Source organism: Lithobates pipiens, unplaced genomic scaffold (assembly GCF_037356315.1).
Source record: "Lithobates pipiens isolate NorthernLeopardFrog02 unplaced genomic scaffold, aLitPip1_a1.2 Scaffold_27, whole genome shotgun sequence".
Classification (NCBI taxonomy): domain Eukaryota; kingdom Metazoa; phylum Chordata; class Amphibia; order Anura; family Ranidae; genus Lithobates; species Lithobates pipiens.
Genome location: NW_027507788.1, coordinates 183258224 through 183278350, shown reverse-complemented (window position 1 = coordinate 183278350; position 20127 = coordinate 183258224). Strand labels below are relative to the sequence as shown.

At 41.8% G+C, this 20127-nt stretch overlaps 1 protein-coding gene across 6 annotated transcripts in view; it reads right to left on the bottom strand.

Annotated features, from left to right (window-relative positions):
- Nucleotides 1-20127, bottom strand: part of CASZ1 (castor zinc finger 1) — a 435575-nt gene that overhangs the window by 17567 nt on the left and 397881 nt on the right. For 5 of the 6 annotated variants that reach the window (XM_077457984.1, XM_077457985.1, XM_077457986.1 and 2 more), the window contains 13 exons: nt 16756-17602; nt 16183-16245; nt 14931-15021; nt 14496-14660; nt 8929-9101; nt 7930-8747; nt 6062-6167; nt 5756-5819; nt 5360-5520; nt 5149-5271; nt 4706-5008; nt 2842-3040; nt 539-710 (listed from right to left, as the gene is read on the bottom strand). In XM_077457984.1, coding sequence (XP_077314110.1) covers nt 539-710; nt 2842-3040; nt 4706-5008; nt 5149-5271; nt 5360-5520; nt 5756-5819; nt 6062-6167; nt 7930-8747; nt 8929-9101; nt 14496-14660; nt 14931-15021; nt 16183-16245; nt 16756-17602 — 3285 coding nt within the window. The remainder of the gene's footprint in view (nt 1-538; nt 711-2841; nt 3041-4705; nt 5009-5148; nt 5272-5359; nt 5521-5755; nt 5820-6061; nt 6168-7929; nt 8748-8928; nt 9102-14495; nt 14661-14930; nt 15022-16182; nt 16246-16755; nt 17603-20127) is intronic. The other variant, XM_077457983.1, reaches the window with a different exon arrangement.

The window sequence follows — 20127 nt, the reverse complement described above, 5'->3', positions numbered from 1 at the left end:
GGCAAAAAAAGTACATCAGATTTATTTGTGTACAGTGTCGAGGGACTGCGCAATTGTCAGTTAAATTAACGCAGTGCCGTATCGCAAAAAATACGCCTGGTCATGAAGGGGGTTGGGGTAAATCCTCCAGAGGTCAAGTGGTTAAAAGCCTTTACAGGTTATCAATTTAAAGTTAACCTTGAATTATGGCTCTAGAAACCAAAGTTGGACAGTTTCAGTGCAGTAAAAGTGAATGGGAGGCTGGACAGCTGCCAGGATCACTTTTACTAAAAAAGCAGGTTGTCAGCTGAAAAAAATAAAAATAAAAAATTCCGAGCTCATGGCTGCATCTGTGAGCTTGATTTAACCAATTGAATTCCAGGCTGTTTATATACCGCTTATGGATGACAAGTGGTTAAACTTTTTATGTTTTTCACTCTTATCTAATGGCTAACTTTGCCATTGTAAAAGATGATAATAAATGCATGACTTGTGTAATAGGAGTTGCCTTTATTCTCACTTTGGAAAGCAATGGAGGTCAGGAATAGACTGTACATACCCAGTCTCCCACATTCTTCTCGCTTTGTGAAGTACTTGAAGCCATTTGCTGCTCTTCGTTCAGCCTTCTCATGTTTTTTCACATGCCATGGCAGCTTGGTAGTGATATTGGTGACAAAGTAGCAGTTGGACCGTAGACAGTGGTAGTGTCCACGCATTCTAAACTCACAGTGCTGCAAGTATATTGAAAAAAAAAAAAAAAAAAAAATGTCAGGCAATGACAAGGAGCATTTTTGGATACACAACACATATTGGGTGGAATCCAATAAGGTAATAATGTTGTTCTTTTGGTGGTATGGACCCATTAACATGGCCTGCACCTAACTGAGGAAAGCTGTGCGCTAGTTTTGGTACCGGTACCAACACCTGTGCCAGATTCAGGTTGTTCTTACTACACCTGTGGCCGCAACATATTCTAAAAGAACTACCACCAGTGTACAAAAAAAGCAAACTAGCTTAAAGTGGAAGTAAACCCTCCTATCATTTTCAGCCAAGGAAGCTGCCATCTTGACCTCTGTTTAATCTTCAACTGCCATGGTGCTGCACATGTGATCAGTTATGATACCAGACATTGGATGGTTTAGCAGTTTGTTTGAGAGCACAACCGATGTGCAGTTACATTCCTGGCATGCTGGGAATGCAACTGTTTTTTTAAACTTAATTTAATGGGTTTACTTCCACTTTAAGGGTCCTTTCACACATTAGGACCCGACCCATGCACCTCTATAGGAGCCATGGATGGCAGCGCTGACATCCGATCCGCTCTGCTAAATCCAGATGGATGGAAGCCCTATTTTCCACCCGTCTGGCGGATCGGATGAAAACGGACAGGTGGATCCATTTTCATCCGATTCTCCATAGAGGAGAGTGAAGATCTGACAGGTCCGTCTCTGCACAGTGAGCATTGACGGACTTGTCATCTGCCGGCTCAGCGGGGCTCAACAGAGCAATCCCCTGCTGAGCAAGCTGAGTCTGTGAAAACAGACATTACTGTGTGAAAGCGCCCTAAAGCGGACGTAAACCCATCGATTTAACAGTTTTGAAAAACAGCTACGTTCCCAGAATACCGGTGCTCTCAACCAAATGGTCAAACCATCCAATGGCTGGTGTCCTAACTGATCACATATGCAGCATCATGGCAGTTAAAGATTAAAACAAGGCCATGATGGCAGCTTCCTTTGCCGAAAACAATAGGAGTGTTTACTTCTACTTTAATTTAGACCATCTTCGAGTGGATGTACAGAAAGTGCGCAGAGTTGGGCATATGCATGTGGTAGGAAGCTGCTAGAGCCCTTTCACCCTGAGCCGCGGCGGTAAAGTGGCGCTATTTTTAGTGCCGCTTTACCGTTATCTTAGTGGCGCTATTCGCCCGCTAGCGGGGAAGTTTTAACCCCCCCGTAGTGGCCGAAAAGGGGTTAAATCCGCCAGCAAAATGCTGCCGGAGCAGAGTTTTGCTGGTGGTATTGCAGCGCTGCACCATTAATTTCAATGGGGAGCAGCAGTGGAACAACGGTGGAGGAGTGGTGAGTTCACCGCTCCAAAGATGCTGCTGGCAGGATTTAGTGACATCCTGCCAGTGCACAGCTCCAGTGTGAAAGCCCTCGGGCGATCACACTAGAGTGCATGGAGCAGCTTTTTTCAGGTGCTATTTTTAGCGCTGTAGTGCCTGAAAAACGCTGGCAGTGTGAAGGGTGTCTTAATGCCAATGGCCCTTCCTTCTTAGCAACTGATGGCTCATCCTTCGGGCTCATTCAGCTGCCAGACAGGAGATTCCCTGGCCAACAGCTGAAAGTAAACAAAGAGGCAGGGGTGCTAGTGAAATCATTGTCCATTTATGGCCATGGTGTCATGGCAATCTTAGATAAATCTTAATGGGCACCCCAAAACCAGATGGAGTGCACTTTCTTTAGCCCCTGAAGACTCAGATGAAAAAAAATCACCAAAACTGTGAAATTCTACAATGACTGTAATGGGCATTATTACATCACTATGGGCTCGCTCATATGCGTGGGTATAATGCACCTGCCCGCCTGCTGTAGCCCTAATGACAATCCACTTCATATATTCAATTGATTGGGTGGTGGTAATTTACAAAGTATCGAGACCATGGCACTCCTGACCGAGCCCTAAAAAGAGCTTTGTTGAATAATTCAACATGGTAGAACATTTTGAAAAGCCATGTAACATAAAATAGATTCCACGCTTCTAACAACTATATGCTTTTGGCTACCAAGTGTTCAAGTTTCAGTGTTTTATTTCTGCAGTTCCACATTAAGATTGCTTATGGAATGCTTTGCCTCTTACCTGGTTGGGGCACAGGCACTGCAGGGAATAGTATGCAAACTGGTCCCGCACATTCACCAGGTTGTTATTGGGGTTGATGTGGTCAAGGCAATGGGACTCTGCTTTACCCGACGTTTTACACACATACTTGCAGTTTCCAAACAGACAATGGAAATGGAACTTGTTTGAATATTTGCAGTCAGTTGCCAGGCATGGATCACTGTGGAAACAAAAGTTTAGATAGAAACTTTTGTTAAGGAGCAGTGCAAAGTGAAATAACATGTTACATTAATATTCGTCTATACCAAACATTTCTGGTATGTCGCAATATACAGAAACTGTATATAAAAAAAAAAACACTGTTTTGTCATCAAAAGCCACCCTTAAGCCCCAGGCAGGTGACTTTGCCTAAGCAGAGATTATGTCATCAGTCTGTTGCAGGCAGGAGGAAGAATTTCCTCAGTCTCCCCTCTGGAAGTGATTAACCTACAGTAATTTAACTTTGTAGCAAGCTGCAAGGTGTGGACAATAGAACTACACAGGTATCAGGATTTACAATATGGGACTGTCATCTGCTAAGGTCGGACATAGCGGACATACATGGATCAAAATTTGGCCAGTTCAGCAGGGACCAGCCAGACTTCGATCGATGTATGGGCAATATCTACTGATCGTATATAACCTAATGTGCGGCGCTAAAAATAATGAAATTAAACATATGCAGGGTGGCACATATATATAAACAATATACAAAATATATTATATAACCTTATATAGGTTATATAATATTTTTTGTATATTGACTATATATATGTGCCACCTTGCATATGTTTAATTTCATTATCTTTAGCGCCACACACTAGGTTATATATGTTTGCATTGTCGCGCTTTGAGGAAGTGTAGGGAGTGCTGGCAGCTATTCTATAGTATAGTTGACATTTATTTTTGTTTCTTTGAGGTTTTAGTTTTGGCAGCTCACAAGGTTTATATCAATATCTACTGATCGACTTTTGTACAACCAGCCTGTGTGGTTCATCCCGATCAGTTCTATAGCCAGCGGTGCTGATCTGTGTATTCTGATGGAGGGAAAGGTTCCCCGCTATCAGAATACAATGACTCAGTGGGAAGGATTCCCCCATCCACATCAAGTGTGGGGATAGGGGGAATCAGGGTTTTTTTTTTGGTTCAACCTGCTAGTTAAACGAAAAAAATGAATTCTGTATGGCCTGCATCCAGGAAGTAGATGTTGACCCTGGATGGTGCTTGAACAAAGGTGGCTCCATTTGTTTGGAGAGAAAAGCAGATGAAGGCATTTTGGGGGTGGGGGATGTCTTTGATATCTGCAAACTGTTATATAAAAAAAATGAACTGTCCTATTTCCACATTACTTAGCATGCGTGCACATAGATTAAAAAAATATATCTGAATGCCAAGTCCTCTTGAAAGCCTATCTCTGGTGAAAGGGAGGGTGCTTCCTTGCAGTGAGGTGTATCCCCAAACTGCAAAAGTTAAATGCTCATTTAGATCTAGGGGACTGGGAACAGAAGTTTTACTTACTAGATCCTCTGCTTCTCTGTCAGCCAGCTTTCGTTCCTCAGCGACTTCATGTCTAATTATGAGCTCTACATTGGACTTAATGATGTCAAAGGGCCTGCAACTGCTGGAACATAGGGGATATAATGCTGCTGGGACTGGACCTACAGTGTGGAAAGAGCCTGCGAGTACATAAAACTGTTTTTTGTGAGCCCTAGACCTAAATGAGCATTTAACCCTTGCAGTGCAAGGGAGCATTTTTACTTTACCCAGGGTTCAGCTTTGGAAGCTTTGATATCTTTAAGTGCTTGAGAGAACTATATTGTGTAACAGAGGTAAAGGAAGGACTTACTTCTCATGGAACTGCAGAAATCCTGGCTTGACCTGAGGCTTCGCATTCTCCAGAGACGTTGTTGTCATGGGGGATGAAGCTAAACTGGGTACTGAGGTGGGTATCTGGGGGATCTGTGGGATGGATGATACCAGCTGTTTCCAAGCCAGAAGAGTTGGAGTGGATGGGACAGCAGCAAGACAAGGAGCTGGAACCTCACAACCAGGCGCCATGTTTAAGGTTAAAGGGGGGGATTTTGATTCTGCAGAATAAGGTATTTCGGAGCTACCTTTTGGGGTTCCGACATCATTTCGCACGTGAAAGCTGTAATTAGACCCAAGAGAAGAAAATATAGTCAGAGTGGGGGAATGTAAAGTGTATTATAGAGATGGTTTTACAAAGTATTCTGGGATTTCCTATGCATTGGGGGTATCTATTGTTCTGCATTTGATTTAGTTACTTACTTGGCATGTTTTATGGCTCCATCAATAGTACTGAAAAGTGCTCCACATTCCTCTACAACACAGTGGAAATGTAGTTTATGAAGAAAGTCACACTGATGGTCACACACATCTGCAGGGCCAAATCTAAAAAGATGTGAAACGATCAATTATTTGGCCCCATCAAATTTTGCTTTCTCCATGTAATATACAATACACATGCACTGCCTGATACCTGCGTAAATATGTCTTCCAGGGTTCTGTATGCTTTTCACCATCAAGGGCCTTCATAACTTTGCCCAGATAATGGGTGGACTCTCCTGCCCCCGAATCACTACTGTCTGCATCGGTTTTCAGGCTTAACAAGCTGCTCGTGTTTGAAGCCGACTGCTTGATCTAAAAAGACACAAATTTGTAAAAGGCTGATGAGTTCTGAACCTTGTCATGAACTATGCTACATCTGGCATTTTAGCCTACGGAGCAACCTGGGATACCAACCACTGCTTCACAATCACCTACTGTTGTTTATTACATGCTAATTTCAAGAATAGGTTTAATTTGCAGTAGCATGAGATTCAACTCCCAGGGTAACTTCATGTTCTTTATCCAACATGCATGTTATCAGACTTACCTTGCTCACAAAAGAAGAATGTAGTTGTAAATCAGCTGGTACTTCTTGGCCATTGGTCTCATTACTGCAGAACCAAAAACAGAAATATCTTAATACAGACAGAACCTGTTAAATACATCATACAACTACACACAAATGGTGGTTGCAATTAATTGTTCTTTATACATTATAAGTCTAATTCTCTGCTCTGAAAAGATATGTCCTTGTGGCATGTGTGGACATACTATGCCTTAAGCTACAGCAGTGCCCTAGCGGACTGCAGTTTGAAGATAATGGTTGCGATGGCAGGTTACACTCTATCCTTACCTGTTTATACTCAGGTCCAGGCTCTGCTCCTGAGAGCTACTTTGGGGCGTTGTTCCTTCTGTATCTGGAGCCTCTGGTTTAATCCGTCCTAATACTTGCCCATTGCCTGTGCCAAGATAATAATAGAAAATGTAGGATGGTGTGAGAAAAATAGGTGCAGACACTGCCCAGTATTTAGAGTGCAAATAAGGTCTCCGTGTCTGCATTTCATATTATATATGCAACAGCTCAGCCTTCTGCAGTATAACTTAATATCATGATGCATATTTTGTTCACCCCATCGTTCTTTGCAATATACCATTTCGACACTTCCTATCGGTGCTGCCACCTAAGTAGGAAAGGGTGTGGAAGGCAGGGTTATCTGCCTTTACCCTTGCTACAAGGAAGCGCTGGAGGTGACTAACAAAACTACATCTCCCAGCATTCATTTAGATTTTTTCCCACAGCAGGGAGTCTTTGTGGCAGTGGCCTTTGTGGCTACTGGGAAATAAACTGGTGGATTTAGAACTTGCTATGCAGGTTCACATGTGCCCTGGGTGGGTTTGGGAAGAAATGGGTGGTGATGATTACCTTGTAAAGGATGTGAGAGATAAAATAGGTCCTATATACAGCACATCACTGCAAGACCCTGTGGATATGTGAAATGAGAGCTCCAGCCAAGCCAAGCCAAGCCCCAACGTATTTCACTCTGCCCCTGGAGCTTACAGTGTTATTAAAGTCTTTTTTTTGGTTTACAAACATGTTATACTTACTCTGTGCAGTGGTTTTCTATAGAGCATCCCGGATCCCCCTTTTCTCAGGTACCTCGCCAGCGCTCCTGGCCCCTCCCTCCTACCCACATAAAAAGAAGCTTGCTATGGAGCACCCGAGCTGAGCCGCTGCTCTGTGTGTTCTTTCAGACATGGAGCCGTGGCTCAGCCCCACCCCTTCTCTCTCCTCACTGGCTCACTGACTTTGACTGGCGCCTGCTGCTGTCTCAGCCAATGAGGAGGGAAAGTCCCAGACAGCCGAGGCTCTTGTGCAATATTGCAGGATCGAGAGGGGGCTCAAGTAAGTATTAGAGGGGCTGAGGGGGGCCACTGCGCACAGAAGTTTTTTCTGTTAGCTTAATGCATGGAATGCAAGATAAAACACCTGCCTTTTAGAACCACTTTAATCATGGGGAACATGAGTTCCCCATGATTAAGTTTCAGCGGTGGAGTGAAATGCATTGGATGCGTGGCTTGACTGGAACCTAGGCTGAGGCTGTCATTTCACATATTCACAAGGCCGTGCGGTGCATAAGACCTTTTTGGTCTCTTGCATCATTTGAGCTGGGATGTGCTCTGTCCTTTCCAGCACTCCCAGAGGTGTACTAGGAGAGGACCTAGCTGTAACCTTCAGCAGTACCCCCACGTCTACAGAACAGTACCCTGTGCCTGCACTATGCCATCACGTGACTCTGTATTCCAAGAAAGCGAAATGGATGCAAAAGGGGGCAATAGGGATTTGGGGAGGAGGTGAAAGTGTAGATAGCGCTGCTGAGGAAGTGGAAAAAAAAACCAGCCTTCAAACAAAACATTAAAGGGTAAAGTTTGTCACTTTGCAATTATATATAAATGAGCAGAAAGAGACAATCTAGTTCTGTTTCATTTTTTTTTTTTTTTTGCTGAGCCTTTAGTTCTACTTTAAGTAGAGGCATTAGAATAACACAGTAATAGTACAATAAATAGCATGGGTGACACCCAGTTCATAAAATCTCTAAAGGAAAAATTCTAAATCCTACCACCTCCCCTCCCCGATCTTAGTTCATGCTGGCTAGGAGAAACGTCCCTGCAATTTGCAAAGTTAAGAGCACAAGAGTCGTATTGTTTACCACACAAACTCACCTGCTTCGGGTGATGGAGACTGTTTGATGGCGGCTGCTGCCAGCCTTGCCATCATAGGAGAGATTAGCCCTTTACTGGCAGAAATCTTTTCCATAATAGATGTAGCAGCTGGCGAAGTGCTATTTTGATCGCTGGCCCCAGAAGCAGACTGTGGAGAGGTGTTTGGAGCAGCCACGGCCACTATGTTACTGGTGCTGATGGGCATTGAGGTGCCACCACGTCCACTTATGATAGGGAAATATGGCCCAGATCCTGCAGGGAGTGTAGAACTAGATAAGGCTAAAGCCAAGGGCATGTTAATCGGCAATGTCTGGGACAAAAGGGTTGACATCTTAGTTGTAGGTGGAATGGTGCTGGTGGATTTCAGTGTTTGTGGAGAAGGTGCCTCAGAAACGGTAGGAACCAGGGATATGGAAGACTGCTGACTTGTAGGAGAGGCACTCAGACTAGAGTTCTTGCTGCTTAAAGCAGAAAAGTCAATGAGATCATCATTGCTAGACTCCTCCAGGTCATTGTCCTTTCCCCCAACAAGGGAAGATGTAAGGCCAAGCACCCCCGAGCTGCGGATGTGCCGCCTCTCATGTTTGCGCTTGTGTGAGGTCATCTGGCTGGTGGAGGTGAACGTGAAACCACATCCAGTGCGAATGCAGTGAAAGTGATTGGTGGCCTTGCTGTACACACACCCTTCGTATTTGCACTCTTCATATTTGTAGAACTTCTTGAATCCATCCTTTGCATATGCATCGTCTTTAATGTGGTAGCTCTTGTGCTTCTCTATGTCACACTTGTTTTTGAAGGTGAAGCTGCATCCTGGACGCCTGAAAAATACACAGAACAGTCTATTTTCTTGCATCATGGCCATGTTTAAAAAAAAAAAAAAAGAAGAAGCTTATTAATAGCTTGTTCAGTATGCAAATAATGTCCACCTACATGTAAAATCTACACATTTTCACATGTGTAAGTCTCAGTAAGAAGCAGTTAAGTCTCTATCATGATTACCTGCAATGGAAGTGAGTAGTCTTTTGGCCATAGAACTGGCAGTCGACTGTGCCACAGTCCTCAGTGGCTCGGAAGCGCTGAAACCCATCATTAATCAGCTGCGTATTCTTCTTATGGAAGTTTTCATGTGTCATTACATCTGAGGTGCTTGTGTAGACTTTGTTACATCCCACCTGAGGAACAAAACCGCTAATCAGCATGATACAAAAGTCTGAGCAACGAATACCGTGCAATAAGCTGAATTCGCATATTAAATGATTTAATCTTTTCTTTATGTAGCGTAGTGGTATACCATTGTCAAAGGGCAATTGGCTGGCCCCAGGTTGTCCAGGTATGATTTCTTTTTTGTTACAATTAACTTTATCTATTGCATTGCCCTTGGAAAAGGGAAGTTAAAAAAGACAAGATGTTCTTGGAGGTCTACAGAAAGCAGCTGAACGTGCACAAGAACGTTGTGAGCCCAAGTTCAAAGTCATCACATCACTAATGGAATGTTCAACTTGTCTTCCCTCTGGCATCTGTCTCCAGGCAAACTGGGCAACTTTGCCATATTGAGTAAAAAAAAAGGACGGAATCTGAAAATGCAGCAGCTGAGGGGGGAAACAGGAGCCAAGTGCCAGGGTCTGCACCATCTCACAAGTGAAAGGCATAAGAAAACAGCAGTACCTCCCGTGCCTTCCAGTACTTTCTCCTGTTCTCTTAGCAGGTTGATGAGAACAGACAATAACAAAACCCTCTGACAAATACCCAAAACGAAAAAAAAAAAATCTCCAGCTGTTTGCTGTACAAAAGCGTACTCGCTGGTGACACCTTTGAAAAAAAGCAGAACATCGCCATGGGATCAGACAGAAAAAAAAGAATTAAACAAAAAGCTGCAGAGGAATAATTTGCAATGTGGCACTTGGTTCTAAAGCTTGAAAAATGTGGGCTTTATATAAACAAGGAACTGAAATTTATCCACACCAATTATGGACATAACCTAAGTGCGCCCTACACAAATCTTATTACTGGAGCTGGTTACACCTTTGGTTACACTATGTAACACACAGAAGCAAAATGTACAGAGATCAACCGCATTGGTTAGGTTCCTAAGGATTCAGTCTTTGGCAAAGATTAATTTATAACAATTACAATTTTTTTGCAAGTTCTGGATGACTCTGGGTAACAAAGCCTGGTCAAATTCTAAGGCTCCCCTACTTAAACTGGCATGGTTTATGAAAATTTTAATATCTAGTTGCACCGGTTAAACCCTTATGCAAGAGTATCCATCTTTTTAATCCCATTGTGCGCTGTTTTGGACTCGCTGAACGGGTTAAGGCTAAATTCCTACCTCTGCGTTTATCATTGCCATGTGGTGTGTTTTTGATACCTATTAACATGTCGGGTTGGAGTAGCCATCAAAAAAGGAAGGAAGGGGGGATTAGGTACTTTGCTGCATCAAAAAAGTTTCTAAGAAAAATGTAGACTAGATAGCCAAGGATTTGTTCCTAAAAGGAAATTACAATCCTTATCTCGTAACAGGCTTCCTTTAAAGGCAAAGTTTGTTATATTTTCAATCAGCACACATTTTGTGTTATTAGTGTTTATCCTAAAATAATTTTTGATTTAGCGTTCATTATTTTTTCATGCTTGCTTTGCCGTATTTTTGGTGTATTAAGTGGAAAGATTTGTATAGTAGCCTGTACAATAACTTTGCTTCCCTTTTTACCAACTGAGACATCAGCAGCACAGGTAGCACATTTGAGTTCAATGGGTCGGCTGACTAAAGCTGGTCATATATCAGTAGAAAATCCTTTGAAAGTTCATACGGCAGGTCTAAAAAATAATTTGTTAGAGCATTTCCATCTTGCCATCATTGAGTTAACGAGAAGGCCTGGCTTGCAGTCTCCACTCGAATTCATCCCAAAGGTGTTCTATCGGGTTGAGGACAGGACTAGTTCAAGTTCCTCCACCCCAAACTCCCTCATCCAAGTCTTTATGGACCTTGCTTTGTGCACTGGTGTGCAGTCATGTTGGAACATGAATGGGCCATACCCAAATTGTTCCACGCTGTTCCTACAAAGTTGGGAGCATGAACTTGTCCAAAATGTCTTGGTATGCTGACGTCTTAAGAGTTCCCTTCCCTGGAACTAAGGGGCCAGGCCCAACTCCTGAAAACCAACCCCACACCATAATCCCCCCTCCACCAAATGATTTGGACCAGTGCACAAAGCAAGGTCCATAAAGACATGGATGAGCGAGTTTGGGGTGGAGGAACTTAATTGTCCTGACCTCAACCAGGTAGAACACCTTCAGGATGAATTAGAGCTGAGACTGTGGACCAGGCCTTCTCAGCCACATCAGTGCCTGACCTCACAAATGCGTTTTCTGGAAGAATGGTCAAACATTCCCATAGACACACTTCTAAACCTTGTGGACAGCCTTCCCAGAAGAGTTGAAGCTGTTACAGCTGCAAAGGATGGGCCAATATTAAACCCTACGGACTAAGACTGGGATGCGCTTGAAAAGGCAGGTGTCCCAATACTTTTGGTAATATATGTACGTATTTGACACATTTGATCTTTTTCTCCTTCTACGTTTTCCCTCTTTTCCACAAAACTCTTATGCTGCGTACACACGATGGAATTGTCCGGCGGACTAATAGTCTGCCGGACAATTCGATCGCGTGTGAGCTCCAGCGGACTTTTTCATTGTAAAAGTCTGGCGGACTTAGAAAGTAGTTTTGACTCAAAATTTGTCTGCCGGACTTTGCTTTCAGTGGAAAATCTGTTTGTCAGTGTACTAGTCCGGCAGACTAAGAATGACGCATGCTCTGAAGCAAGTACGAGAAGGAAACTATTGGCTACTGGCTATTGAATTTCCTTTTTCTAGTCCCGTCGTACGTGCTGTATGTCATCGCGTTAGAAATCGCCGGACTTTCGGAGTGTCCGTGTGTGGCCAAGTCCGTTCGTTATAAAGTCCGGCGGATTGTTTGCCGGACCAAGTCCGCCGGACAATTCGATCGTGTGTACGCGCCATTATGTTACAGATACATACAGTATATATTTCATTGTATTAGAAAATTATTTTCAATCATTCTCAGTGGCTGAATGTATCATGGCCCAATGCCTATAATTAGGAAACACACCAATCTATATGGAATAACCAAAGATGAACGTAATTCAAACTTTCATATTCAGAGAGGACATGATAGTCTTCACCTTGTGCAAAACATAAAAAAAGGTGTTGCCGGTGCGTTTGGGCTAGATAGGACCTGCATGCAGCATCAAAGAGATGGGAGTTACCTGAGCAGTATGATGGTTAAGGGTGGGGTGTATTTGTATATATTGGATAATAAATCAGGGAGCTGGCTTTATATGTATCAAACACATCCACTGTGTAGCTTACGTGTTTACAGTATACTTTAAAGATTTTGGGTCTGATTTAATTTCATGACTGAAAACGTGTTCTTTTATATTTATGGAGAAACAATTATTTAGTAAAGGAGTTCACTGAGTCAGTAAGCACTTTGGTGACCAATCGTAAGAAGAAATCCTATTTGCTACTTTTTCTTCTGGGGGGGGGTGTATAAATGCATAAAAAAAAAAAAAAAAACGAAGGATGCAGGTATTGCTTTCTTATCCAGATTGGACTTTTAATGTTTGAGAAGATTGAGCTAAGACACTTCTGTACCTAGTGATTCTAATTCTCCGAGCACTTACGGTGATGCTCTAGTATTTTCCTTGTGTCAACAATAGGCTTACCCTGCACAAATATCAAGACACCACCATAGTGACTAATCTCTGCAATGCTATTATGCTACATTACGTCCCAGACAAGCACAATGTAGGCATCTGCGACATTTAGGAAAGACCTTAAAGTGGTAGCATACCCTTTTGTGCCATTTTTACCTGCAGGTAAAATGAATATCTCCTAAACGTGCACAGTTTAGGAGATATTCCAGCGAGCAGCAGGCAGTGACGTCAATAAATTAGACGTGTGCAATTTGTTTTTCGTTCCATTTCGTATTAGCCATTAATTCGTATTTTGTAATTTGTGTCCGAAATTCAATTTGGATTCATACAAAATACAAATTTTCATTAGGTTTGTTAACTTTTCGTAACAATTACGAACGTTTGTTATGATGAATTTATCATTATGGGGGTTCCCACCATCCCTGCGCTGTGCACATTATGAGGGGCTCCCACCATCCCTGTGCTCTGCTGACTTCCTGGGTTTTTAACTTCATCATAATGAATAATCGTAATTAACGAACATTCTTATTTAGCCCGATTCTGAATCTCCCACTCCCGTATTAAAAAAGGTAATTTTCCCAACCCTCACTCAGCAGTAGAAGAAAACCTCTGATTGGTCAACAAAGCACCAGTCATGTTTCCGTTGTAACGGAATTTGGATCTGAAATTCGTAAACGAAATTTCATATTTTGTACAAAATTCGGAAGCATAGCAATTTTGTATTTTCGATCTTCCCGAATGTACAAACTTACAGAAATTCTCAGAATTTTCGATTTGTATGAAACTAATCACACATGTCTACTCGTAGAGTCCCTCATGTGTGGGAGTGACATAGCAGCTTCGGCCAATCAGACGGGCAGAACTTGCTCACCTGGAAGAAGACCGAGTGAAGATGGACCCCATCAACAGTGACAGGGTGCCACTGGAAGGATCTATTCTAAAGGTAAGTCTAGCATAATGTGCTAGGGACACATCATACATATATTGGGCCTAAACAATGAATACATTTTAAATGAGGTTTTTTAGGGTTAAACAGGTTTCGTTTGGAGCTTTTTTTGTAATCTGCATAATATGATTCATCAACAACAGAGAAATAACTTTAGTAATAAAAGCAAAAAAAATTCCAAATTAACTTGAGCCATTAATAAAGGTCACACCAAAAAAATTCAGTCTGAACCTCTTAGAGTATCTTTAGATGCGAATCCCCAATCAGAACCTCCCTTTACATCAGGGTCCCCATCAGTCCTGTCCCCTTACATCAAGGTCCCCATCAGGGTGCCCATTAGGCTTCATGTACACATAGCCTACTTTGACCACCGGCCGCATTCATGGAAGGGCAGTTGAAGCTCCACTAACTGCCTAGACTTTACTAAAAGCCTATGTGTACATTGACATAGACTTATGGGGTTGAGTTTAGGAGCTTAGGCAAAAACAATGCCAAAATTCAAGTTTAAGAGCTGTAGTGTAGTGTACATGAAGCCTTAGAATCCCCCCCCCCCCCCCCCATACCAGAGTCCCTCCTAACATCAGGTCACCATCAGAGTCTACCTCTACAATGTGGCTGTAGCAGCAAGGTGAGAATTGAGAGCATGCTTGTAGCTGCAGGGTGGGAGGCAGGGCAGGTCCATCCCCCTGTGAATGCTGGGGCAAACGTGATGACACACTGGTAGTGTCCTAGCAATCAACGACAGCAGCAGGGGGGAACCTGGAGTGACCCTGACCTGAAGTGGTAGGATAGTGGGCCCTAGCTGCAAGCTAGATAAAATCTTGTAGCAGGTCAGATTTGGCCCACAGGCCATAGTTTAGAGACCCCGTTATAGACCAAATACCCACCTGCATGCAGTGGTAGTGTGTGCTTTTCCCATTTAGATGGCAGCCATGATAATAAACACTGCAATCATCTAATGGACTGAAACGCATGAAGCCGTGCTGCAGAGAGTTGTCGCGTTTCTTGTGCATGTTGTAATGGCGGATGACATCTTGCTTACTGGTAAATCTCTAAGAAAGGAAAAGTATAAAGGAAGTTTTAACCATACAACATTTAGTAACAGCAGAAATGCAAGGAGTGGGGATATTAAATGAGGGGTGATGTATCTGCAGCAAATAAAGTGAAGCTGTTGACTATGGCAGCCAGTCTGATCTCAGTTTTTCACCTTCTCAATGTAGTAAATGCTACATATTATTTGGTTGCTATGTGCAACAACTGAACTTTACTTCTGGTCCAGTTATATATTAGTGGTTAGGTGCATAGTATTAAATCACGCTTACCTGGTAGTTACACTCTGGGTCCAGGCAGTGGTAGTGTTCCCGGTACTGATATGCACAGTGAATGTGACCGCAGTGTTGGCTGCCTGAAAATCTGTAAGGAGAGTCATATAGTTGTATGTCGTGACATAAAACCATTTACTGGCCTTCCTTCATAGGATCTTCTGGCAGTAACTAAGAGGTTATTAAAGCGGAACTCAATCGGCATTGACTATTTTTAATCCTTATACTGCTAGCATTAGTAAACAGATAGAAAGGTATATTATATTTACTTGTTTTCAACTTGTTTGGCCTAGACAAATGATGTCACACATCCCAGGAGTCTTTGGGAGGGGGGGGGGGGGGGGGTTTCTCTAAGCACACTCTTCTACATGCATGTCTGAGCTAAGGGCAGATGGATTCAAAGAAGTAAATGTTTCATGAATCATCTGCCCTTACTCAAAATGGCCACAGCTAGAAATGCTAGGGGGTGTTTTTTCAAAGTGATTTCTCAGTAAAAAAAAAAACATGGAGACATGGACGGATGGGGGAGTTTGCTTTGGATTTTGGCTTATGGTGCTCAGATGCAGTGTAGTTCCACTTTAAGCTGGTAAATGGGTATTGTCATGTTATTTTCTTGGAAAATCTCTATTGTCAGTAGCTTGCAGATTTGTATCTATCTGAAGCTCCTCTTTATCGCTATCGTTAATCCCACCCCAGATGAGTGGTGCTCTTAATTTTCTAAGATGTCCATGTGACATTTTTCTTGGGACTCCAAATAGTTTACTATTGTTTTAAAACCTCAAAAACATAGGGTTCACACCAAAATACAACAGTTTGAATGGTAAATCTATAGAAGATTAAAAAAAAATGGATTCTAGGAACAGTTAAGGGGTTGCAATTAAATACTGACATACCCATGGATTTGGTAGGACAAATTCACGGCCTTAGAAAAAAATGTGTTCCCTGCACGGCCAGCAGATAGAACAGCAAAAGATTACACATGGAACATGGTCAGCAATGCCAACAGAGGTCAGAATTGTTCCTCCTGTTCCAGGTTTGATCTACTGCAGTCACACAAGCAAAGGACCAAACCACATCAACAACACTCATCTGTCTGCAGTCAGAACATACGTTCCAAATAAAAACAACTTCTTAATCTATTGCATCTCCATGAAAACAGGTTAGTATTGTTATTAGATAAATATTGAACATAAATGTAAGGCGGCCTTGGCCTACAGATGGAAATAATCTGGCATACCAACCACACTCCTACCTGGCAATATATTTCTGGTATATATTTACATCTTCTGGGGGCTTGTCTGGGGGTAGTCCATTCCTGGTGAGAAAGACAAGGCAGAGCTGGTTAGAGTCTATTCAGCTCCCTATCCAGCTCCATCTCATGCCATGCTCCCGGATCTGGATATTAGTAACCCACATTCCAAATACATTAACCCACATTAATACAAAAAATATGCAAGCACTCCCACCCGTTCTTAGACTGCAATGTTCTCATCCACACATGCATAGACAGGCTCTATTAATCATATACCCCAGATAAGTTCCCATTTTCATACAAACTTTCTAAAATTTCCCTCTTGCACTCAACCAACCAAATCCTCAGATATCTCACTGACTTGCTTCATCTTCTGCAGCCTTGCATTGCTCACTGATTTCCCCCCCAATAAGTTTACATTTTAGGTGGTCTAGATATTATAATTAAAAAAGTTACATTTTCTAATAGATTTATATTATATGTATTCAATCTCACGTAAATGGCAGTTGTATTAAAAGTGTACCCAAATTAGAACAGCCCAGTTTCAGTGCAGTCAAATGACAAAATACTTACTTCACGGTGGAGACTGTTCCTGTAGTGATGGAGTCTGTCTTAGAGAAGGTTGATTTGAGATATTCTGGAGTGTTGAAAGGCAACGCTACTGGTTGCTCAGATGCAGGCACGGGGGTGGAGGGAGTGCTTGTGATAGGAGCAGGGGACATACTTGGTACAACCGCAGCTGCTTTCAAGGGAGTAAGCTTTTGGATATTACGTACATCATACTTGGAAGGCCGCCCGACTTTCCCAGTTTTAAAAGCTATAGAGCCTCCCATGTCCTGGTTCCCTTCTCCTGGTTTAAAAAGGTGAAGATACTTGACATTCTCCAGGTCATATTTGGAGGGTTTCTTGTATGTGTTTCCATTCTGTGGTCTTAAAGACTCTCCTGTTTTTAGCTTCTGGATAAAAAAATCATATTTGGAAGCTCGAGACATAAGGCCTTGCATATGAGAGCTGCCAGCCGCTGTTAGAGGCAAGACAGTTGCTTTCGGTTCTTGCAGAATTACTGTCTCGTGTACGGGTGCTCTGCTAACCAGTGGCTGCGGTGATGGCTGAAGAGTCGTTGCAGTATCTTTGCTCTGTATTGGTTTGGAATTCGGTTCTTCAGCCTTTACAACATGAGCGGGCCAGGACAGATTCTCCCCAGCTTTCAGTTTCCGAATATACTCCTCATACTTGGAGAACCTAGCTCGCTTACTGAGAGGGTCTTCAGCAGAGGTGGTCTCTGAGGTAGCAGCATTGATCTTCTCAAAGCTAAGTTTCTTTGCAAGCTCATCCCTTACATTAGGTTGGGTGTAGCCAAACATCCCAAGGAACTCGTTCATAGTGTTGGCCGCATAATCTCGCAATGTGGATGTTTCTCCTGTGTGTGAAGAAGAGAAATATTCAGTATCGCAGAGTGCACAGCTTATTCTGTCCTTTTCTACACATAATTCTGTCTCTCTCACAAGGTTTTATGACTTTTAGATTAATTTGTTTAAAAAAAGGTAATTAATACTAGAGTAAAATAAAATGGAGTTCATCAATGGCAAGAAAATCAATTTCCTGAATGGTCTGAGAAATGGCTTTTCAGTACATTAAACAAAGTTTTCATATGTGTCTGCTCTCCTGCCTTGGCCTAATATGTACAAAAGCCATTCTGCTGGAAGTGGAGCCAAGTCCTCACTGTCAAGGCATATGCAGAAACTAACTATTAGTAAATGTTTAATTTTAAGATTTTTTATTTTCTCTGCATTGACTTATACCACTTAAACCCCCTACAAAACAAAGAATACGCTCAATAAATTTCCCAAATTTTGACTTTTAAGTGGCACTTGTAAAAATAAAAGTTGAAATAATGATCAACAAAATATTAAAAATAACACCAACAAGGTAGACATTCACACTGCATGTTAATCTGACAAATCAAACTTGTATTTGCCCAGCCCAATGCCGTAGTTGTTCCATGACCTGGAATGTAGTTCTACATGCAGGATCCTAGTTGTAATAAATTAGTTCAGTATTATGGGCCAGAAGTAATGTGGGAAATTCATTGAGTCACACAGCTCAATATTTTAATTTGCCTTTGTTGAAACAGGATAACAATAACAACTATTACAGTTTTTCAAATTGTTCATTAAGATGGCAAAAAGGTAAAGACGTGTTCAGTGCCTTACTGTTGCAGAGAGGTAATCTCTTTGAAACTTTGAAATAATGTCCATGCGACTACTGTATGTGACAAGACCTAATTTAAAAAAGACAATAGCTGTCCAGGAACCAATCAGATTTTTCTCTTGCCTATTCTGCTGTAAACTAAAATCTGGTGGCCAAAGCTCACTACACACATCATTGTTCCATCAAATACAAATCTATCACTTAACACCATGGGGCTGACCTATGACAAAAGCAGCAATGAATTATGGAGTTTTTTTTACCCATAACGACAGATGTAACTGCCATCGTTTTGCCAGCTATGAAAAGCCAATTCTGACAGTTTTTAATACACAAGCCCCATTGCTTACAATCTAAACACTCCATGAATTTGTTTATTAATGGCATACATAACATCAAAGATTTTGTGCTTCACGCCATCAAAACCAATAATTTATTACTCAATTTTATGTTGGGTTTGTGATGCAATATCCTTATATTTTCAAAAAATAAATTTGAATTTTTTTTGAAAGTATAGCTTAACAAGTAATATTTAAAATAACAGTTTAGGCAAAGCACTTAATACATAGTGATATGTTGAAATACACTTATGTTTTGCTTGACAAAAAATATATATTTATTTTTATATATATTATTTAAAACATTTTTTGTTTTATATTCCCAGCATTTTTTAATCAAAATTTGCAGAATATTCAGTCATAATAAACAGGAGATAAAAGCTGCCATTGGTTGGGTACCAGGGAAAATATCAAACTGAGTCACAAGACGCATGTGACAATTACCCGTGAGCCGTACTTCTCTGGGGAGATCATAGTCAACTGTTCATATGATTTTTCCAATCCACACATCCCTGCCAATAGTATTAGAAAAATGAGAGCACCACACCCATTTGTTCACTTTCGTTCCAGGTGATGTAGGGATAAATATCTGATGTGTTTCAGGGGGTCACAAATCCCCTTTTATCATTTGTGGAAAATGAGAACAAATCTGTTCTAAACATCTCTCAAGAGGATGGATCCCCAAGGCAAGCGGTCGCATGCCAGTGTGATGGCACACATGCCCTGCTGAAGGAAGATTTGTAAGCCCTCAAACCACGTTGGGTTTTTATTCTTATATTAGTTTGAATAAACTAACCCATGCTCGACTGAACAAATTGGTGTGGTGGTCACATTCTTCTAATCTGGGAACTCCTTGAGGTATCCATGCTGACAGAGCGCTGCCTCCGCTAGGTTTTTATTGTATTGTAAGAGGAATTAGAGGAGATTGCCTAATTAACACCAGGGCAGTTAATGTGTATATACACTTAGTTCTTGATGGTTTTTAAGATATAGTACCACAAAATTCCTTCTTTCACTTCCTCGATGCACTAAATGAGACTGACAACAAGCACTCATAGGTAGAGAGAAAAGTACAGGTGACCAAACAGTCGTCATCCAACAACATTTTTTTTTCTTGCCATCGTTGAGTCAACTAATTATGTTTGAAACCAGACCTGCTATTTGAATGGAATCCCAGACACATTAACCAGGTTTCATTAAAATATGTACAATTGTTCTCAAATGAAAACCACAATTTTGTTCATTCCATAAAAAATTTCCATCCTGCTCACACTGGGCTAAAGCCTGGTACACACTAGTAGTTTTTCCCCCCCTAAACCCAGAACGTAAAAAAAAATGGCAGCTCAGGAGGCACTGTTGTGCTAACTATCCAATGTTAGTACAGCGATCTCCCCCACTA